The 19,837-nt window shown below is 38.2% G+C and overlaps 1 protein-coding gene across 1 annotated transcript in view; it reads left to right on the top strand.

Annotated features, from left to right (window-relative positions):
* Window positions 1-19,837, top strand: part of ADCY2 (adenylate cyclase 2) — a 211,455-nt gene that overhangs the window by 178,957 nt on the left and 12,661 nt on the right. The window contains exons 17-20 of the mRNA XM_082285044.1: window positions 6,450-6,569; window positions 10,290-10,474; window positions 11,985-12,069; window positions 17,698-17,856. Of these exons, the coding sequence (XP_082141170.1) occupies window positions 6,450-6,569; window positions 10,290-10,474; window positions 11,985-12,069; window positions 17,698-17,856 (549 nt within the window). The remainder of the gene's footprint in view (window positions 1-6,449; window positions 6,570-10,289; window positions 10,475-11,984; window positions 12,070-17,697; window positions 17,857-19,837) is intronic.

Raw genomic sequence — 19,837 nt, 5'->3', positions numbered from 1 at the left:
AAAAGAATCTTAAAGGTCACACAGTTCAACTCCCCCTTGCCATGGGCATGGACATCTTCAACTAAATCAGGTTGCTCAGAGTCCTGTCTAACCTGACTTTGAGTGTTTCCAGGAATGGGGCCTCCAACACCTCTCTGGGAAACCTGTTCTAGTGCCTCACCATCCCCATCATAAAAAAAATGTTTCCTTGTATCTTGTCCAAATCTACCCTTTTTTAGTTTAAAACCATTACCCTTTGTCCTGTCACAACAGACCCTGCTCCAGAGTTTTTCCCCATCTTTCTTGTAGGCCCTTCAGGTTCTGGAATGTGCTCTAAGGTCTCCCTGGAGAGTTGTTCAGGCTGAACAACCCCAGCTCTCTCAGCCTTGTCTTCATTGGAGAGGTGCTGCAGCACTCTGATAATCTTTGTGGCCCTTCTGTAGATATTACTTGCTTTCCTGTCTTTTCATCCAGTGAATTTTAGCAACTGGACTGTTTCCTCTGAAAGAGCATGTGTTTAGGAATGTGAAGACTGAGAGAGGTTTGAGTGGTTTTGCTCCATTGGTTAATGTACGTCCGTGAGCACGAGCTGCTTTTAATGATGCAAGTATTAGCCTCCTCTAAGTCATGAATGATACCCTGTTTTAAATAATGACAAATAATTAATCAAACCTGCTTTCATTCTCTTAGTGGAAAGTTAGTTTCTTTAAGGTACCTTCCTTTTAGTGTAGCTGACTCTGTTAATACAGTTGCTGACCTTGTATTTTTAATTGTCAAGCTCTTTGGCACATACACTCTAATTATACATCCTGACAGTGCCTGGCACATTGAAGACCCTGTTTTGGAGGGTGCCTAATGCATGTCTTTCAAGAAGAATAAACAGACACTGCCTAGAGGTTGACCTGGCCTGGGAGTTGGAAGCAGAAAGTGGAATGTACAGCTGAAGTCATGTTATTTAAGTGGTACTTGCAGTGCTCAGTCACAAATCTATTCCAGATTATAGACAGGATTTAAGAAACTTTAAAGAATCAGTATCAGTCTAGGTCCACTAGATTAGCAGAGATGCACTAGCAGGTGAGACACTGCTCTGAAATCATGTTTACAGCAGTTCTGGTTTCTTTCAAGGGTGTGGGAAGAGATGTGCTGTCACTGCCTTTGTAAGTGAGGATCTCTCCATATCTGTCAAACACAGAAATCATGGTGTCTGAGTCTGTAAAGGCCCAGCAGGCTCCTCATCTCTCTTGTTGGTGGGACAAGAGAGAACAAGGCAGGGACTTGCCACTGCATATTGCCTGTGCAGGGGGCTGGGAATTGAATACATGGTGGCACAAAGACAGTCATGCATTTTCACTTGCTACCCAAACTTTAATAAAAAATAATTTTTGAGCAACTTTAATTTGGTACATTTGACTATTATCAAGAGACATGCCGCAACATACCAAATAACACAGATGCATGAGCACTTTGATGTTAAGAAGTCTTGTACAAACCCAGAGGCAAAATGCTCTAAAAATTCTGCTAAATGCATTTCAGTACTCTCTGGATTTTCATCACCCACCCCTTTACAACTTACCAATATCTCAGCATCACTGTTATTTAGTAAAAAAATGCATAATAGTCTTGGTAGGAACTCAGCATTCCAGGCTGTCCTTAAACTTCTGCTTATGAGCTTGTGAAGAGGGGGCATGATACCAGAGTTTGTGATTCTTCACGCTATTCTTGGGGCATTCTTGTGAGGATCTGGGAATAAAAGTCCTGACTCACCTGCCAGAGCAACTGGCATTTTTCAGTGGAAGCTGTGATAGGCATTCTACATCCAAATGCTTTCATACCTTAGTGAGAAAGATGGCTTCCTTTTAATGAGATCTAAACTAGTGTATTATGCTGTTGTTTTCAAAGAAAAAAATAGATGCACTAATTTGCTTTTCCCGTGTTTTGGGGGGAGGGTCTGTCACCACATGGCTCCCATTGAAAGCAGGTATTTTCATTATGCAAGGCAGAAAACTCAGAACTGAGGATTGCAGGTTATGTGAACGCAAGAAAAGAAAAAGCTGTTAGAATATATGAAGTTAAAATAAGAATTTAATGGTAGCATGCTCAGACATTTCCTGGCAAACATTGGAATTCATAAAAAATACTGCTTTCATTTGAGTCATTTGAGTAGGTGTGACTGCTTAGTAGGACTGAACCTACTCTTACAAAAAATACTATGTTGAAGAACAATATGTATCTTTAAAGCGTGATAGCAGATGTAGATAACTGATGAGACACAAGAAAGACAAGTGAAAACACATCATTCAGAAATAAGTGTTGTTTGGCTCATGGCAGGTGACAACACTTCCATATCCTTTTTTTTTTCCTTTTTATTAATAGATTAATTTATTAATATATGCAAAGATATACCATATTTCATATAATGTTCTGTGTATACAGGTAACATTTATAGGTCAGAAGTGCCTTGTGTAAAGTTCAAAACCAAAATTAAAATGCTTTAATATAAATTAACATATATAAATATGCATACCATATGTGTTTCTAGATTATAATTGTGTTTGAGTTCTTCATGTTATATAATCTTTGCTCTGGGGACATGAATAAGGTGGGATTCTGAAACTAAATATTTCATGTTTACAGAAAAAGTATATGCACTGTTAGTTGGATGTGGGGGCCCTTGGCAGATGCCCTTGTTAACAAAAGCTATTAAATAGCTGGAGGCAGGGAGGAGGAGTAAATCCTCAAAGCTGTCTGAAGGGCTTTTGCCCAAAATTATTCCTGTTAAAAGAGGCAGGCGAGCATCAGCTGGCTCAAAAAGTAACCAAATGACTTCAGAAAATTCTTAAGTAAAGAAGGAAATAATGTGAAAAGAAGTATAAAAAACACAGAATCACAGAATGGGTCAGGTTGAAGGGACCACAGCGGTCATCTGGTCCAGCCTCCCTGCTCAAGCTGGGTCATCCCACAGCGCATGGCACAGGATTGTGTCCAGATGGTTCTTGAGTATCTCCAGTGAGGGAGACTCCACAACTTCTCTGGACAATGTGGAAATGTGTAACAGGAGAGGGAGAGCTATGAGTGAAAGCAGATGACTGTCAAAACACTATTTTGACACTGTCATAAGTCACCCCTCTGGCATCACACCTCTGCCTCAGCCAGCAGGAGCAGCCTCCCTGTCAGATACCGTGAGCTGCCTGCCATGCAAATGGGCAGGAAACAGCATGGGCTGGGACAAGCAGGGACCACGGCTCAGGTTTGTTACTGCACATGGACTCGCAGGGCTCACTCTCCAGCATGTGCATTGACAGCTTGCAGGGAGCTGCACAGGGGCACATAAAGCTAGAGCACCTGCATCTCCTTTCAGGAGGGTGTGCCAGAACCCTGCGTTCCCAGAAGAGGGAGTGTGTGCATTTCACCCACACATCCTGTGGGAAGAGGCAGATGTGGGTGTAACTCTCTGCATGTGCACGTCATTAGAGCTCTTTGGGATCAGTTATAGAAGGATGTTACAACATCTGTAGGTGTTTATTAACATTTTGTAGGGTCTGTTTTTGTGGTTTATCTGTTATATTTCTGGTAGTGATCCTGGTCCTGACTTTGTACTTCACTGATGGCAGGTTAATTATGTGTAGTTTCATATACACAGTCATGTTAGAGAAGGAAAACAACCTGAAAGTGCAACTGTACAAACACAGGTGAGTGCCAGCTTGGTATTTGTAATGCGTGGCATATTGAAGACCTTCACAAATCCACAACCTTGGACTTCTGCTGAAGGGGAGTTACAGAGATAATGGTTTCAGACTCTTCTCAGCAGAGCTACAAAACATAACCTGGGTGGTGACATGGGAGGTTGGATAGTGTTTAGAAAGACAAAAGAAGTCACTGTGCATGTACAGTGCTGAGACCATTGCTAAGGGGGATTGTGGGGTCTCTGTCCTTGCAAGTTTCCAAGACTTGGCTGTACAGAACTATGACTGGCAGATTTAACATTAGTACATCAATAAACCATTTTGATCCACATTTTGTTGCTCTGAGTGAAGCAGTTCAGGTTTTCTCTGTAACAGTAGTTAAAGACAGAAATGAAGAAAGAATTTAGAGGTGGGTTACACGGTGACGACCTGCAGAGAACAGCGTGTGAGAGGGAGGTGACCTGTGGATCTCTACTCTAGTCAACCACATGTGGATTTTCATATTTAGTGTATAAGAGGAACTATGAAATTCACTAATGAATTAAGGTGACAGTTAGTGTCTGTGAGGTATGGCTTGGAATTTTAGAAAGGAAGAAGTCAGGTGTGGATTTGAGTGCAGAGAGAAACAATGGACTCTACACGATTCAATGTGAATCAGGCAGAAGCCATTTTATTGATGAATTAGTGTCCCTAATATAAAATTCTTGCTTTCCCTACGCACAATCGTGCATAATTGTTATTGGTTAAGGCCTATTTTCACACGCTACTTTATGCTTTATGATTGGCTCTTGTATGTGTGTCACCTCGTCCATCGTGTGTGTCACAACTGTCCTTCAGTTTGCATTTTCTTATCCTTTTCTTCCTTTGCTTGTTCCTCGTTCACGTCCTCCCCAGTGCTGCTTGTTCCTTTCTCACAACCTCCCCATGGACTCTTTCCCTGTGTACGTGCTTAAGTCCTTCTGTCTTACATGCTCTGGTTCTTCTATTTTATGGCTGGTCCATGATATGTCCATTTTCTAGTAAAAACATGGTTTCCACATTTGAGTAAAAGAACTAGGATGAAATTTAGTAGTAAAAAGCTCAAGATTATAGTTGGTCTGACAGGTTAGTGACAAGAAATTCTGATACATGTTGGAAGCTCATCAGGTGGATAGGTGATGAGTTCAGGATTTTAATTAATTATGTGGGCTTAATGTCAACTCAGCTGAATCACAATAGCCATCCATGTGACTGCTTTGAACTCATGGTAAACATAAACTGCATTTACCTAGGTGAATCCCAATGAAGGAAAGCTACCTCACATTTGCTGAGCATGGTGTTAGTGACTGGGGTGATGTCCACGTGCAGAATGTGTTAAGCTCCTATAATATCATCATCTGTCTGAGCCCCAGCTGCATGAGGTACAGTGAGCTGTTAAGGTTTTGTAGCTGTGAGCAAAGGAGCATAATTCTAGATATATAAATTCAATTTTTATATTCAATTTATTCCATGCATATAAGTACCTCGAAGGCAGGTGTCAAGAGGATGGTGCCAGACTCTTCAGTGGTACCCAGAGACAGGATGAGAAGCAATGGCCATAAACGAAAACACAAGAAGTTCCATCTCAACATGAGGAAGAACTTCTTTATATTGAGGGTGGAAAAAGCTGCCCCAGGAGGTCATGGACTCTTCCTGTCTGGAGCCATTCAAAACCCACCTGAACATGTTCCTGGGTAACCTGATCTAGGTGACCATGCCTTGGCAGGGGGGGTTGAACTGCATGATCTCCAGAGGTCCCTTCCAACCCTAACGATTCTGTGATTCTAGGATGTACGGAAATATATTTTCTGCAGAATTAGTGTTAGAACTATTGCATGACTTACTGATAAAATCTGGGAAGCGTGTTTGCAGTTTTGGTCACTCAGAAGGCTGAATTGAAAGAAGTATGTACAGAGGGTGACTACTGGACTAATTAGGGGAATGAAGAGCTTGTTTTCAGGGAAGGAAGTAGAAAAAACATAGATTGATGAGTACAATGAAGGCTGAGATGATACTAAATATTAGGACTGTAAATACTCAGGAGAGAAAGAAGCCATGTGAAAGCTAAAGGATGAGATTATGACAAGAAGAAAAACATGAGAACTGGCCATGAATAGTGGTTAAATGTAGAAACAGCTTAAATGTTGAGATTCAAACTACTGGAATTAATGTAGTCACCAAAATCTAAATTAAGAAAGCACTGGATCATTGCATCAAGGGGGTCTGTATGATGATGGTTTCGTGTGTGATTACTGGCTGAATTTGATGACCCAGGAGATACTGGATCCACTTTTCTGTTTCAATGACATTAGTCCCGATATTAATGTCAGCATTATTATGTTATTGCATCTGTGTAAACCAACTTCAGTAAAGACTTCTTATTCTTTTTTAAATTCTTCCTGTGTTTAAATAGGACGTTCAGTTGAGGTAAACCCAGGAATTATTCATATCGAATTTATTTCATCATCGTCTCTTGTGTGTTTGAGCTTCTGCTATATGAAAATAATATAACAAAGAGCCTTTTGTCTTTTATTCCAGTGGAAAGTGTCAGATGAAGGTTAAAAAAGTTGTTTTTGTTTGAGAATGCAGGAACAAGGAGTCATGTTATGTCATTTTCCTTTTCCTATTTCAAAGTAAGATACAAAAAAATAGTGAAATACCAGAGTTAAATGGTTACTGGCAAGGCTTTCTCTGCTTCTCCATTTCTGTTCTCTATTTTGACCTTAAACAGCTGTCATGCTAATGGATGATATGTTTATTTTTTTCTAGTTTTTCCTGGATAATGCTGTGATAGCTTTTCCCTCAGTTCTTAATTCATCAAATGCAAGTTTTTCTAATTCAAGTAATCAGACACGGTGGTGTATACAAAATAACTGTTTTTTCCTACCGGTAAGTTAATTTTACAATTCTTTGTTTGTTTACAACAATTACATTAAATTGACTGTTACCAGATCTGCTTGAAGTTAAACACCCACCCATTTTTAAAACTGCAGAAAAAGCTTGATTTTTTTTTTTTTTAGTCAGCTGCAACTGCATTTGAAGTAAGTGGGAAGTTAAATGAGATTAGTACTTCTGAAAATAGAGATTTTAATGAATGTCAGATTAAAAAAGCTGGAAACAGCATGATAACAAGGAAGCTTAACTCATCCATGCTAACACTTTGCAAGATACCAAGATAACACATAGTGTCTCCAAAGCAGACTGTGCACTGAAAGCCAGGTTAGTCTGCAGACAGTTTTCCCATGGTGGGAATATTTTCAGGTGGCTGACCTGAAAATATTCACCACTTACATCACTGACAGTGGAATTGTCACACTCCTGTCATTGTGTATTTGATAAGAGATGGGGTGAGAGGGGTGGAAATAAAACTCTCATGTACCACTGTATAAACTGCTTAAGAGATCTGAGTTGATCTGAAGAAGATCTCTTAGTGTGAACAAAAGCACAACGGCGCATGCAAGAGGAGGGGGAAGGACATTGCTGCGAAAAAGTGGGAGCTGTGTCCTAGAGAGCAGTGATTCTTAGAAGGACTACAAAAGACCTGCAGTTGAAAATAACAAGCCATATATTGTATCAAAATAGGTCAGCTGGGTTGTATGAATAAGCTGGTGGTGGCAAGAGGAGAAGGGAGATTATTTTATCTCTGTGGTGAAATAATGAGACCATTACCAAAACTATGTGTCCTGATTTCAGGATTTATAGCTTTTAAAGTATTAAACCACATTCTTTCATCTAAGACAATTCATCTTTGATAGACTGGCATGAAAAAATTATGTTAAAATTTCACTTCTGACATTAATAAATGAAAAATTTAAGTTAGCTAAAGATTTAAAAACCTTTAAAACATCTCTCAAATACACATTATTTTCATCCTCGGACACTGCGTATGTTTCAGCTTGAAAAAGCTACAAAGTCCTTTTGAGTTACCGGTTTTGATATTTTTTTTCTTTTTTATTCTGGGAATAAAATTTCTCTCTCTTCACCATGTAAGATATTGAATACTTAAGCTGACAAATGTTTGTTTCCTTAAATTAAAAATTTGTTATTTTGAATCTGTGTGTTAGTTTCAAGCTTTATTCATGTCAATAAACTTTATGTGATTTATGATAGTAAACCTGACATCTATTGACTGTCATCTAAAATGAGTACATAGGAGCTTTGGGAATTACCTTAGCCCCAATTGAATTCAGTTCATTTTGAAGCAAAGCAATTGATCTGCCTCCTTCTCTACCCCCCAAAATAACTTTTTTGATTGGTATAGCTTACTTTTTAAAAATACTTAGCAAAGATTCATCAGTAAATTATAGGGACATTTTTGTGTTTAATTTGTTCAGTTTTGCTGTGATGCTTCTGTCATTTCCATGTAATAGAAGTTGATGTATGTATCTGTTCCTGGGAAAAAATACAGTCTGGTGTCAGTGCTGCCACCTCCACGTGTTAAAAGAAATAGAAGTTATAATACCGACATCTAAAAGATGCAGTATTGGGATATATTTTATTTTACTAGGAAATTTTTTACAAAATGACTTTGTCCTCAAGTTTTTCTCTATTGACGTATGGGAGTAGAACTCCTTCTTACTTCAGTAAAGGTCTTTACACCCACAGAACTGTAGGTCTTAAATTTTAAGAGAAGAGAGCAAATGCACTGGGCTGGATCCTAAGTGTGTAGTACCCGGTGCAAGGCACCAGATTTGTGATCCCAGTAAGAGAGGCACTCGGCCTCTGTCAGGTATTGGTTAAAATACCTTTATTAGAGCTAGAACAAGAAAGAAAAAGAGGATAGATGGAGTTACGCCCCTTCAGATGCTGAGAATTTTGATTTGTACAGCATGAGGTGCAGATTCTGTCTGTGGAGAGGTTACCCTGCATTTTCCTCCTGTGAGCTGTTAGAGAATTTTCTTAAAAGGAAACATTGCTATTCACTGCTTCAGCTGTCAGACAAAAATGACATCCATGAGAACTTGCTGTTGCACTGTTGGATAAAGCCAAGGCTGCATCAGAGGTGGCATCACACTGGTACCACGTGGGAACTGCCTGCAGGCTCCTGGGTTGTGACAAGTTGGCTGAGCTGGCTGAGGTTTTCCTGTGGCTGAGGGATGCACTAAGCAGACCAGGGGTCTGCACCTGCTCAGCTTCACTGCTCTGCAGATTGCCAGACTCTCCAGGTCTGCTTTTGCTTACTGAAACACTGCATTGCAATGCAAGGTCTGCATTCTTAAATGTGTGGCTGTTCCACTCTTTTCTAATTCATCCACCCTTGTCTGAAATTTTCCATCTCTTCTATGTATTCCTATGGAACGCTGTCAGAGACTGTTCCACTTGAAAATTTCTGGGTCTTTGTCAAACAGTATGTGGATTCAAGACTGCCTTTGCTTGTTTCCCTTTGGAAACTGATTTCAACAGTAGAATGCCTTATTGACTCAAAAAAGGATGCTGCTATTTTTATGTAACACCAAATTTGGAGTGTGACCTCCTCTGAAATGCAGCTATCAGAGGAGTTTCATTTTTTGGTGATTCTGAACAATAGTTCTATCTATTTCTTACTTCAGCCAGATCTTCGAGCAAATTACAGTAGCAGCAAAGATTGAGATGGTAGATCAATTTCTGTCTGATGGGTGCTGTGAAAATTAATCTTCTTACTGATCCTCCAAAATTAGTATACAGTGATTCAGGTTCTGTCAAAAGTACTGCCATCAACAAGTCAACAATAGTCTGAAAATAGCATGACTAGAAATAGAATTCTTTGTAGTTTCAGAAAAGAAACTTCCTTGCAAGGTGTAGGACTGTAATTTTCAGGAAGCATTTCTGGCAAAGGTGTTGCATATTAAAAACTAAGATAATGATTCTTGTGATGATTCTTGTTTTAGCATTAATTTTGATGCCCTAATCAATTTCCAGAAAGTATCAGGTGAAAATATTGTTCCAGGAATTTAAGTTCAACCAGACATATTTTTGTTGATATATATGACATAGGAAAGAAAAGGCTTTTATTTTTTTAGCAATTGGATGTGTTTTTATATGGTTATTACTCCACGGGATTTGAGAGAAGGATTTTTTATATTTATATTATGCATAGGTCCTGTTAATGGCTTTGTATTTTTCAAATCCTAGCTGCATTTCTAGAGTTTGTAAAATTGCATATCTATGAGGTTCATAACAATTGGGTATTGCATCAGTTTATAACAACTGCAAATACAGGCAATGAAATTGTTGTTTTCAGGCCTTTAGACATTTTACCTTGACCCAAATGCTAGCAAGACATCCAGAGTAATCGTGGGACTCAAGCATGAATGAAAATTTTACAGTGGAACAGGAATAAATCTTGTCTGTCTGCTGGCAGCAGACTCCTGCATTAGATTTCAACACCATCAGTGGTATCCCACAAATGCAGATAAGTAAACCAAAAGTGTCAAAGGGTGAAAATTAGGGAGCATAAATTTATTTTTATTGGCTGTCTATAAACCACAGTGTCCCAGATTGTGATAGATTGCACACTTCAGTGGTCAGTCAATAATTTGTTTTTTAAACTAGCTTGAGCATTTTATTATGCATGATTTCCTACTCAAGAGCCAAATTCTAAATATTTTCCATTTGATTTCTCTTTGCCAGTATTTTATATACAGCTGCATATTAGGGCTCATTTCCTGTTCTGTTTTCCTGAGGATAAATTATGAGTTGAAAATGGTAATAATGTTGATTGCGTTGGTGGGCTACAATGTCATCCTTCTGCACACTCATGGGCCCATGCTGGATGACTACAGCAAATTTATGTATGCAATGGCACCTCTTAGAAGGTAGGTGGCTAACTCCAGTCTTTCTGAAGTTAAATACTACCCATGGTAGTTCTTACGTCATGGAACATACGTGTTTGGCTATGTAATCTGAGTCACAATGTAAAATCATTGTCATGCTGAAGTTAATATTTGATTTAATGTCACACCTCAGAGCATTAGAATAAAATAAGTCTGGACAAGGCATTAAAATCACATACTATAGGAAATAGATAATGGTTTAATTTGCATTTTTGTCATAAAGGACATTACAAAGAAGTCATTATCAAGTTTGTTAAGCCTCAGGCTGTACATCATCAAGGCTTTTAAAGCATATTTGCTACAAGCCAGAGAAAATCAGCTTCCCCAGAACCAGTACATAGTCTTAAATCTTTACAAATGCAGTCTTAGCTATTGAAAAAATTAGTAGACCAACAGTTTGTATCTTTTTTATTTTATTTGCTGTGCTTGTGAATTGTATCTTAAGTTTTTCGTGACACTGCTGAAATCTTTGTTACAGGTGATAACATGTAAGACCAAAATTATGATTCCAGTTCCTGTTATTGCTGTATAAAATAATTTTTGGACAGCTGTAGTTTTTACCTCATTTTCAAAACAAAGAGGTGATTTTCTTCTGTGTAGGCCAAGTGTATGGCATATGCCACACCAGAAAGTCTGGATATTCAGAGTGTAGTTTCAATATCATTTTTACTGTGCTCTAACAATCATGGAAAAGGATCTCAACTGAATAATTTTTTTTAAAAGTGTAGGTTTTCTTTGCACTTAAATCTAAACATTAAATGGGAACAAACTCAGGTCTTTGTTTCCATTGCATTAGTGGAAAGGGTTATCTGTGTGATGGTATGGAGAACCAGGGGATGGGTTAGACTGAGGATGTGCTTCTGGCAGCTTTGATTTTGTCAGTCAAGCTCTGTGTCTGTTGGTATTTTCCTTCCTAAATCTCTCACCAAGGTTCTTGTTTCAGTGGCATGAGTAGGAGAGTTCTAGTGTAAACTGTTTCCCATTACCTCTAGTGACTTTTGCCAAAGCAGAGTTTTTAATAAACTCTGTACAAGATCTAGTTTGTGCCTCCTGTAATTCTCATGTGAAAAGGTATCTCGGGAGTTAGATGCTTTAGTTTCCATTTCTTCCTATTCATTGGACATGGTCGAGCTCTCCACTATGGAAATAGTGTTATTGCATTAAAAATCGATTTTTATTCTTCTTGTATAGACTAAGCCACAAATGCTCTCCATTTGTAATTAAAAAAGGATATTATTTTTACTAAATCCTCCTCTTATTATTAGACTTCAAAATGTAGGTATGTTTGCAGAGAATGTAGTAGAGGTAATTAAAGCTACATAACATAAATAATGATATTTAATCAAATAATATAGCATCTCATATTTAAATGCTCTTAGTTTACATACCAGAAAGTAGTGTATATATAAATTGTGGTCTTATTTTTGTGCTTGAATTTTAATTGAAGTCTAACTTTGGAGCAGCTGGCTTTACTTAAGTTTTTATTTTATAGGCCAGGAATACTGAAGGACCTGAAGACAATGGGCTCAATTTCCTTGTTCATATTCTTCATCACATTACTGGTTTTGGGTAGACAGGTAAGACACACACTTCTCTTCACCTGCACCAGTGGACACAATGCCAGCTGCCACATGCAGCCTGTCACCTTCTCAAAGAAACACCTTTGTCCTCTTCTGTCCCATACCCTTGCAAAGGACTGTCAGGAGCATCTATGAAGCTATTTTCTTTCTTACCTTCCAATATGCCCTTAAAACTCACCAGTAACTATCACTGACATTATGCTGATAGTGTGCTGTGACTATTGCTTATCATTCTGACCCATACTGGCTCACAGCTTCCCGGTTTGCTCCCATCTGTCTGCATCCATCTGCTGTCTCCCTGGTTGCTTAATTGTAAGCTATTTTCCTCACAGTTATTATGGTTTGGTGCAGACACAGAAACAATATAGCGTGCACACACGGAAGTGTACCACATGCTGAGGCCACAGTTGCACTAAAACTGTGACCCAACAGGAAACTACTCTTTTTATTACCCAGTTGTGCTTTTTCAGAACAAATGTGATGTCAACAGTCTTACCCTGTACTAAGATGAGGGAATATGCAAGGGCAGTTCTTAGTCTCTAAGTCCTCAGGCCTGTACAGGGTTCATGGCTAAAAGCTGCAATTCCAGCCCATTGTGCCAGAACAATGCAGTGCACTTCTGAAATGGAAGAGGCAATCCATGTGAGATCTCATGAACAGCCTGTGCCTTCACAGACTGCAGCCTTGGAAAGGATTTTATGCCAGACTGTCCTTAAATCATTCATTTACATTACAATTCCTCAAAAGGTAATTACTGTAATTTAAATTGCCATGTAGGCCCTGCGGGTTACTACCCAAAAAATTCTTATCAGGCAGTTTCTGCAGTATGTATTGTAGTGGGGAACATCCTTCTTGATTTAGAAATAACATTCTTCATCTGCCTTGTTGCCAGCAGCACATTAGAGTTTGTTCATTTGATGACAGTAACAGAGTGGGTGTAGAGCACAGCTACTTCCCCTCAGAAACAGGGATAAGTTCTTCATCACATCACCTTTAGTCCCTGTCAACCAAAGTGTCAGATGGAGGCAGAGGCTGCAATACCAAGAATAAAGGAGAGAAGGAATATCATCTTCACTGGGAAAGGAAAGATTTCTTTGTGGGCTCAGTCACATCAACAAGACAGTTTTTTTTTGCAAACAACTACGGGTGTTCTGTTACACCAACTAAGAAATGATGCTGTAATAGAAAAAGTCTTCATTTTCAGAGCTGTAGGTCCAGGATCCTTGTCATGATACCGCTTATTTATAACTCTTCAATCTTGCCTTTGATTTTTCTGCTAACTTACTCTCCCTTAAAGAAGAAGGAGAAAAAACCTACATCTTCAAACCCTCTCAAGCAAAGTCTAAATATTACTGGAAAATGTTATGAACTAATTTTAATACATAACTGGCCTAAGACCTGCCATTTTTAGTTACTGTTGGTGATATTGATTGGTAGCAAATCCTTGGAAAAAGATAGGGGAGGAAATCAACCTGCATAGAGTGACCTTTCCAGGGACATATACCTCCCACTTTCTGCCAGTTGGTATTTCTGTGACCATGTTTAATAGCTATTGGCTCTTCTGCTTTCAGTTTCACTGTCTGATCCCTTTTTAACCCATTTTATCTTCCTGGTGTTCCCAACGTTGATAATGAATTTCACAGTTTGATAAAAAGTCATGTGACAGTGTCTGTCTTTCTGTTTTTAAACTTCCTGTTTTCTGCTTTCATTAAGTGGTGCACGATGCTGTTGAGCCATCTTGGCAGTGCCAACAAAGTCAAAATCTTCCTTACCCTCCTTCCACAGAGGGTAATATACAAGTAATTTCTCTGTTAGTTATTGCATTTTTTGCAGATAATACATACTTTTTCTTCATTTGATATCTGATTATTTTTAAAATGCTACAGAAAATAGCCACTGATGAAAAGGGCGGCCTTTCCACTTCCCTTCAGCTGCCATTGGTGCCCCTCTGTCCCCAGGATGAGTAAACAAAAAGTTTATCCAAACAAAAAGTGGATGCTTTCCTGCAAGCCTAGCTCTGTGAACCTGCTCACCATTGGTCATAGAGATGCCTGTCCTGATGCAAAAGCAGAGGCAGGGAATATGTGCCTCTGGTTCGGTGGGGATGAAGAGAGGGAGAGTTAGTATAATGGTTTATGAGCCTACTTAATTCTTTTAGCTGCACAGCCAGCATCACTGCTGGAAGAAGCAGACCTTCCCTCAGCTGCTCATTCTTATCCTTGTGTCTCCTCATTTGTACTGGAACAGCTCGCTGTGAAGATGTATAGTGGATCAAAATACGGAAATGGTCAGGCTTAAAAATTAACCCTGCAGAAATGATTGGCTTTGAGCCAGGTCTATTTTCAAGATTTATGGCATGGCCACAGCAATGCTTGTGCCAGAGGAATGGGAGTGAACAGACAAAAGTGAGGTGGAGAAAGCAAAGCTGCTTTTTTTTGATGCCCCTGCCAGCATAGGCGACAACCATTTCCTGACACTGAGCAAAGTGACTCATTACACCCTGCATACAGATCCAGAGAGTTACTTGGTAATAGGCTGGTGACAGGCAGACAGTGTGCTGAGAATGGCAACTCTTGCACCCTTCCCTGGAGAATCCAGACTGGTGTGGGCTTGACTGTGACTTTAAACACTGTTGAGCACTACATATCTCTTCTGATCTGCTTTGAATCCAGTATTGACATAGTCTGTGAATTCCTTTCTCAACAATACCTAAAATAATATGTATCCCGTTACTCTGTAGGCTGGCTATTTATTTTTTCCATGGTTGATTATATTGTAGTTATCCACACTGAATTTCATTGGTAGTTCTACTGCTGAGGTGCTTACGGCAGCTTCCCTCAGCTGTAAAAACTGTTTCTTTGTTGTTTCTGTTCTGTTTTTTAGTGAGCTATTATTCTGTGAGGGGATTCTTCTCTTCTTGAACAATGTAGCCTCTTCAAGAGCCTCTTCTGAAAGAATTCAATGAAAACTTATTTCAAATTTCACTGCTAGTCACATGACCATTTACTTCTTTGTAGTAGATGGAGGCATGTTTACAGAAAGTATGTCAACTCTTCCAATTGTATCAGCTATAGCCAATATGTCTAAATAGCTCTTTTCCTTAGCACTCAAGTGTTTTTTTCCAAAGTACCTTGCTCTATTGTTCCTGCTTCTTTTCCAAAGACTTGCGTTATATCCGTACCATTTGTCAGCTCTCTAACTCTCTGTCTGTTTTGAATGATCAGGATATACACCACAAGTTTCATATCATGCAAACAAAAAAAATAAACAAAAAACCACCACAATTCAAAGTAAGTTAATAAGCTAGTGCTTTTTTTGTTTTTGAAATATGATATGCTGACTTTTCTAATTTCAAAGCAAATTGTAGAATACATTGTTTTTTTTTTTCTGATTTCTGAGTTCTCTTTGGGGTTTTTTGTAGCAGCCTAAATTTAATTCAGTAAATAGTAAAGTAGTAAATAAATTATCTGTTTCATATTAGCTTTTAAAGAAGAAACATCTTTTTGAAACTTCACTTAGCTACCACCTTTTCAATACAAAGTTGGTAAAATGTATGGATATCTAATTTCATCAGGCATCCACTTTACTTTTGTCAGTTTATGCTGATAATTTTGACATCCCTGTGTTTTATTGGATTTTTTTCTGCATGAATACAGTTGGTGGCATTTGAATTTACCATCTATGTGTATTTATACATCTAAGTTCTTGGATGTATAGATATCTAACACATATATATATATAAAGACATTCTAAATAAGTGACTGCATGTATTTTGCATAATGTGAACTGTTCTGAAAAAAACCCTGTTCATGACCTCAAGCTTTATAGGAGTGATAATTGCCATTTAATACAGGCACAATGACAGGGCAACAATCAGATCCTATTTCTGAGTTGCTGCAGAAATCTGTTCTCAGGTTCTCTGTACCTTTGTGATTGTCTGTACAAGTATTTAAGTCTCTGCCCACTCTTCATTTGCTTAGAATTTGCAAATATCCTTTAGTAATATATAATTATTTAAAATATCCAGCTTGTTTATTTGACGTTCAAAGTCCAGATTTCTGGGATGCAGCGTGATACATTCTAAGATGTCAGGACCCCTTTTATTTTCAGAAGAATGTCACCTTCGAGTCAGAATAGCCAGAATATTTCTTTTGCAGTGCATTTGAGATCTGCATTCTGTCCTTAGTAGTATAGGTATCAGCACAAAGAGAGTGTGTTAACAATGATTTCATGTTATGGATATTCTCTTTCAGTTTTGTACTTAAAAATCTAAATAGTACCTGGCGCTTATCAACCAATTCAAAGGAAACCTGTGTGTATTTCTCTCTATGCATTTAAGTGGAGGAATAATTTCCCTCTTACTGTTTTTTCATCCTGCAAGTATTTGGCAGATGCATTTTTTGCTTCACCAGTTTTTTCTTTCATTGCCTTTTAAAAGCTTGCCAAATCATTTTAATACCATCTCATTTCAACTTTCTACTCTTATCTTTGGCTGTGATCTCAATAGAATATGTATGAATCATTTTGAGCTGTGACAGTCACTGTCCAGTCAGAAGGACTTGCTCTCATTTTTTGTGTGAATGCTTACTGACTGCTAATAACCCTAGCTAGCATTTTTTTCTATAATAAGATTGCCATCATAACCATATTATCCTGGTTAATAGCATAGTCTTCATTGAGATTGCCTGGTAGTGTTACACCATTAGACTACGTTGAAATAGCTCTCGATTTTTATCAGCTCAAATGAGATAGGCCAGAGGAGGCTTTACTGTAGAAATAATGCCATAGAATTTATGACAAAACATTGACAATCTTGAAAGGAAGTGGAGAGAGCTCTACAAAAATTCAGTTTTATTAATTTTTCACCACTTTTAAACAAGAATTTTAAATTTTCACTTTTAATGAAATTGGATCTCAAAACATACCAATACTCCAAGGACGTTATGTATTTTCATATAGTTCCAGGTATTGTTGTGGTTACCAGAAAGCTATTATGAAAACTGTGGGACAAAAAGAAAATCAGGATAAAGTATTACAGAAAGAAGTGTAAAAGCAACCAACCAACGAAAAAAAAGCAAGTTACAAAACCAAAGCTCAACTGGGTTGGCCCAACTGACTGGGCCATTTTTGATAGTCTGATCCTGATTTGATAAACTGAATGTATATTATATCATTAGGCTGTTTTCTTTTTGCCAGGTTGGTTGCATGGCATAAGTTAGAGTTAGTAAAAGTTAGAGTCTTCCCGAAATGCCCGTTATTTTAAGAGAAATTCTGCACTTACAAAATAATACTAAGTTGCAAAACAATAAATTGTTCCCATTACAGAATTTAATTTCTGGAATGAATTTCTACTAAAGTCTGCGAGCAGATAAATAAATCTTCCATTGTTTAAGGCACCTTGCAACTTTTCTTATTTTCTCCTGGTCCTTTTTGTTGGATTTGGTAAAATACATGTTACAAAGTGTATGCTTGGGGTTTGACTTCTGTGGGATCTGGAATTGTATTTGAGTAGCCAACTAATAGCATTGTAGGGGTTGTATACTGTGCTTATTTTGTCTCTTAAACCTGTACTCCAGCAGGACAAGATGCCTATTGTTTCTTTACTTCTGTGTCCTCTTGTAACAGAATGAATATTACTGTAGGTTAGACTTCCTGTGGAAGAACAAGTTCAAAAAAGAGCGGGAGGAGATTGAAACCATGGAGAACCTAAATCGGGTGCTTCTGGAGAATGTGCTTCCAGCCCACGTAGCTGAACACTTCTTGGCAAGAAACCTGAAGAATGAGGTCAGCTGTCTCTGTATATCCTCTGCTCTGTAAGAAAGCAGTGTATCCTGGAAATACCACTTAATGCTGTTTTGAACAGTAGGTCCTTACAGTGCAAATATAGATTTACAGTCACTTTCATTCCCGCTTTCCTTCCTGTAAGGTTTGCTTTACAGCACTGAATGCACCCTAGTACCTTGATATTTTCCTAAGTGGCAATGTACTTCGCCTATTGAAGGACGGTAAAAATAGGTGAAGAGGAATAATGGCATGGTTGAATCAACATGGGTTTAATTTTAAACCATATGCATTCAGATACTTTTTCCTCGATGATCAGAGTGGAGCTGCAACTAGGTTCTGAATTTTCTTCTGTTGACTGGAGAGCTTGTTCATTAGCGTGAAAATTTACCTTTTCCCTGAAACAGTGGTTATGTTAATTCTGGAAAGATGTTCTGAGCACTGAATTACCTGTTTACTCACTGCTTACAAACCTAATCCAAGCACCAGAAAAGTCACCCAAAAGATCCATCTTTACTTTGCTGGAAATTAGATCTGCTCTTAATATTCCTTTATAGTAATAATAAAGAAAAAAAAAAAAAGAAAAAATAAAACCATTTAGACAGAGTAACCGCTGTAGACATCTTAAATGTAAGAGTTTGAATTACTTGTGCATGCCAAATAATTGTTCCAAAACTGACAAAAGAGGGCAGGGAGCAGATTAAGGGATTAACTTTTGATTTCCTGAGTCAAAAAGGACAATGTCTTCTATTTCACTGTGGTTTGCATTAAGCGGTACTAAGCTATTGATACGTGATATCAATACTTTAGTATTCCCTGCAAATATTCATTTGGTAGCTAACATCGAATGAAAATTGCTGTGGGGTTCCTTTGAATGCAGTGAAGATTTTGACTGGAAGCCAAGTTGACTCAGCTCCAGTTCTCAGTTAAGGCATTAACCGCAGCAAACCATCAGGAGATTGCTTTCTTGATTATGTGCTACTCCATCTCAGCTCCCCAGCAGAGCAATACCATCTGCTTACCTTTGTATTGGCAACTGGATTTGTCTTGTCACTCCTCAAGATTCTTGGGTTGGAATGAGTTTATTTAATTTAAGGAAGACCAGAAATTGTAATGTGCTGAGCTCCCCAACTCATCGTGTCAGGTGAAGTAAGAATGATTCGACATGATTTTAATGTCATCCATTAAAAAAAACCCCTCAAGTTGTTCCTTGTTTTTGTTTCTTTCAACACAGTTTTCAAAGGAAGACCCTTTCAAATCCCTGAAAGTATTCAGTCTGTCATGTCTTCAGATTTATTTCAATGTCAGCAAGGTTGTGTTGAACCTTAAAGAACATTCTGTATGTGTGCATGTATATACAGCTAAGGATGTTAGGACAGATCAGGCCTTTGTTTCCTCTGTGTGGATACATAAGTCAACACTGAAATTTGTCCACATTTTCCTTAGTTGCAAACATTCAAGTTAGTATAGTTTTACATATGTTCTTTTCTGTTTAAAACAGATTCAGAGATTAAGATTAAGATAATAGATGAATATTCTGTTTCAAAATACTACTTCCCTTAGTATTTTATGCATGCAGCTGTGTGGAGAAAAAGAAAAACAAAGTGTGCTGCTGAAAAGCAGGCAGAAGAAATGAAAAGGGAAAGAGTGAATGAATGCTAACTGGGAGCAGTGGGGTTGTAGTTTCAGATGACCAACAAAGGTCTTTTTATAACAGGATATACATTGACTAATGCTAATACACAAAAAGCAAAGTTCCTTCAGAGCAAGTAATAAAGATTTGTTTGCTTTACCAGAACCTCCGGAGCTGGGTTTCTGCTTATAGTCTGCATGCTGGATACAAGACAGATTACTTTCCAATTGAGAGAAAGACAGGATCAAATATAAAATGAAAAGCAGGAAACAGGGCCAGGATTAAATATATCTGCACCTGGCTTGTGCAGCATTCTCCTTAATGCTGTTATCCTTCAGATTCCCTTTTAGT

Source organism: Coloeus monedula (assembly GCF_965178545.1).
Source record: "Coloeus monedula genome assembly, chromosome: 1".
Classification (NCBI taxonomy): Eukaryota; Metazoa; Chordata; class Aves; order Passeriformes; family Corvidae; genus Coloeus; species Coloeus monedula.
This window is presented reverse-complemented; position numbering and strand designations above follow the sequence as displayed.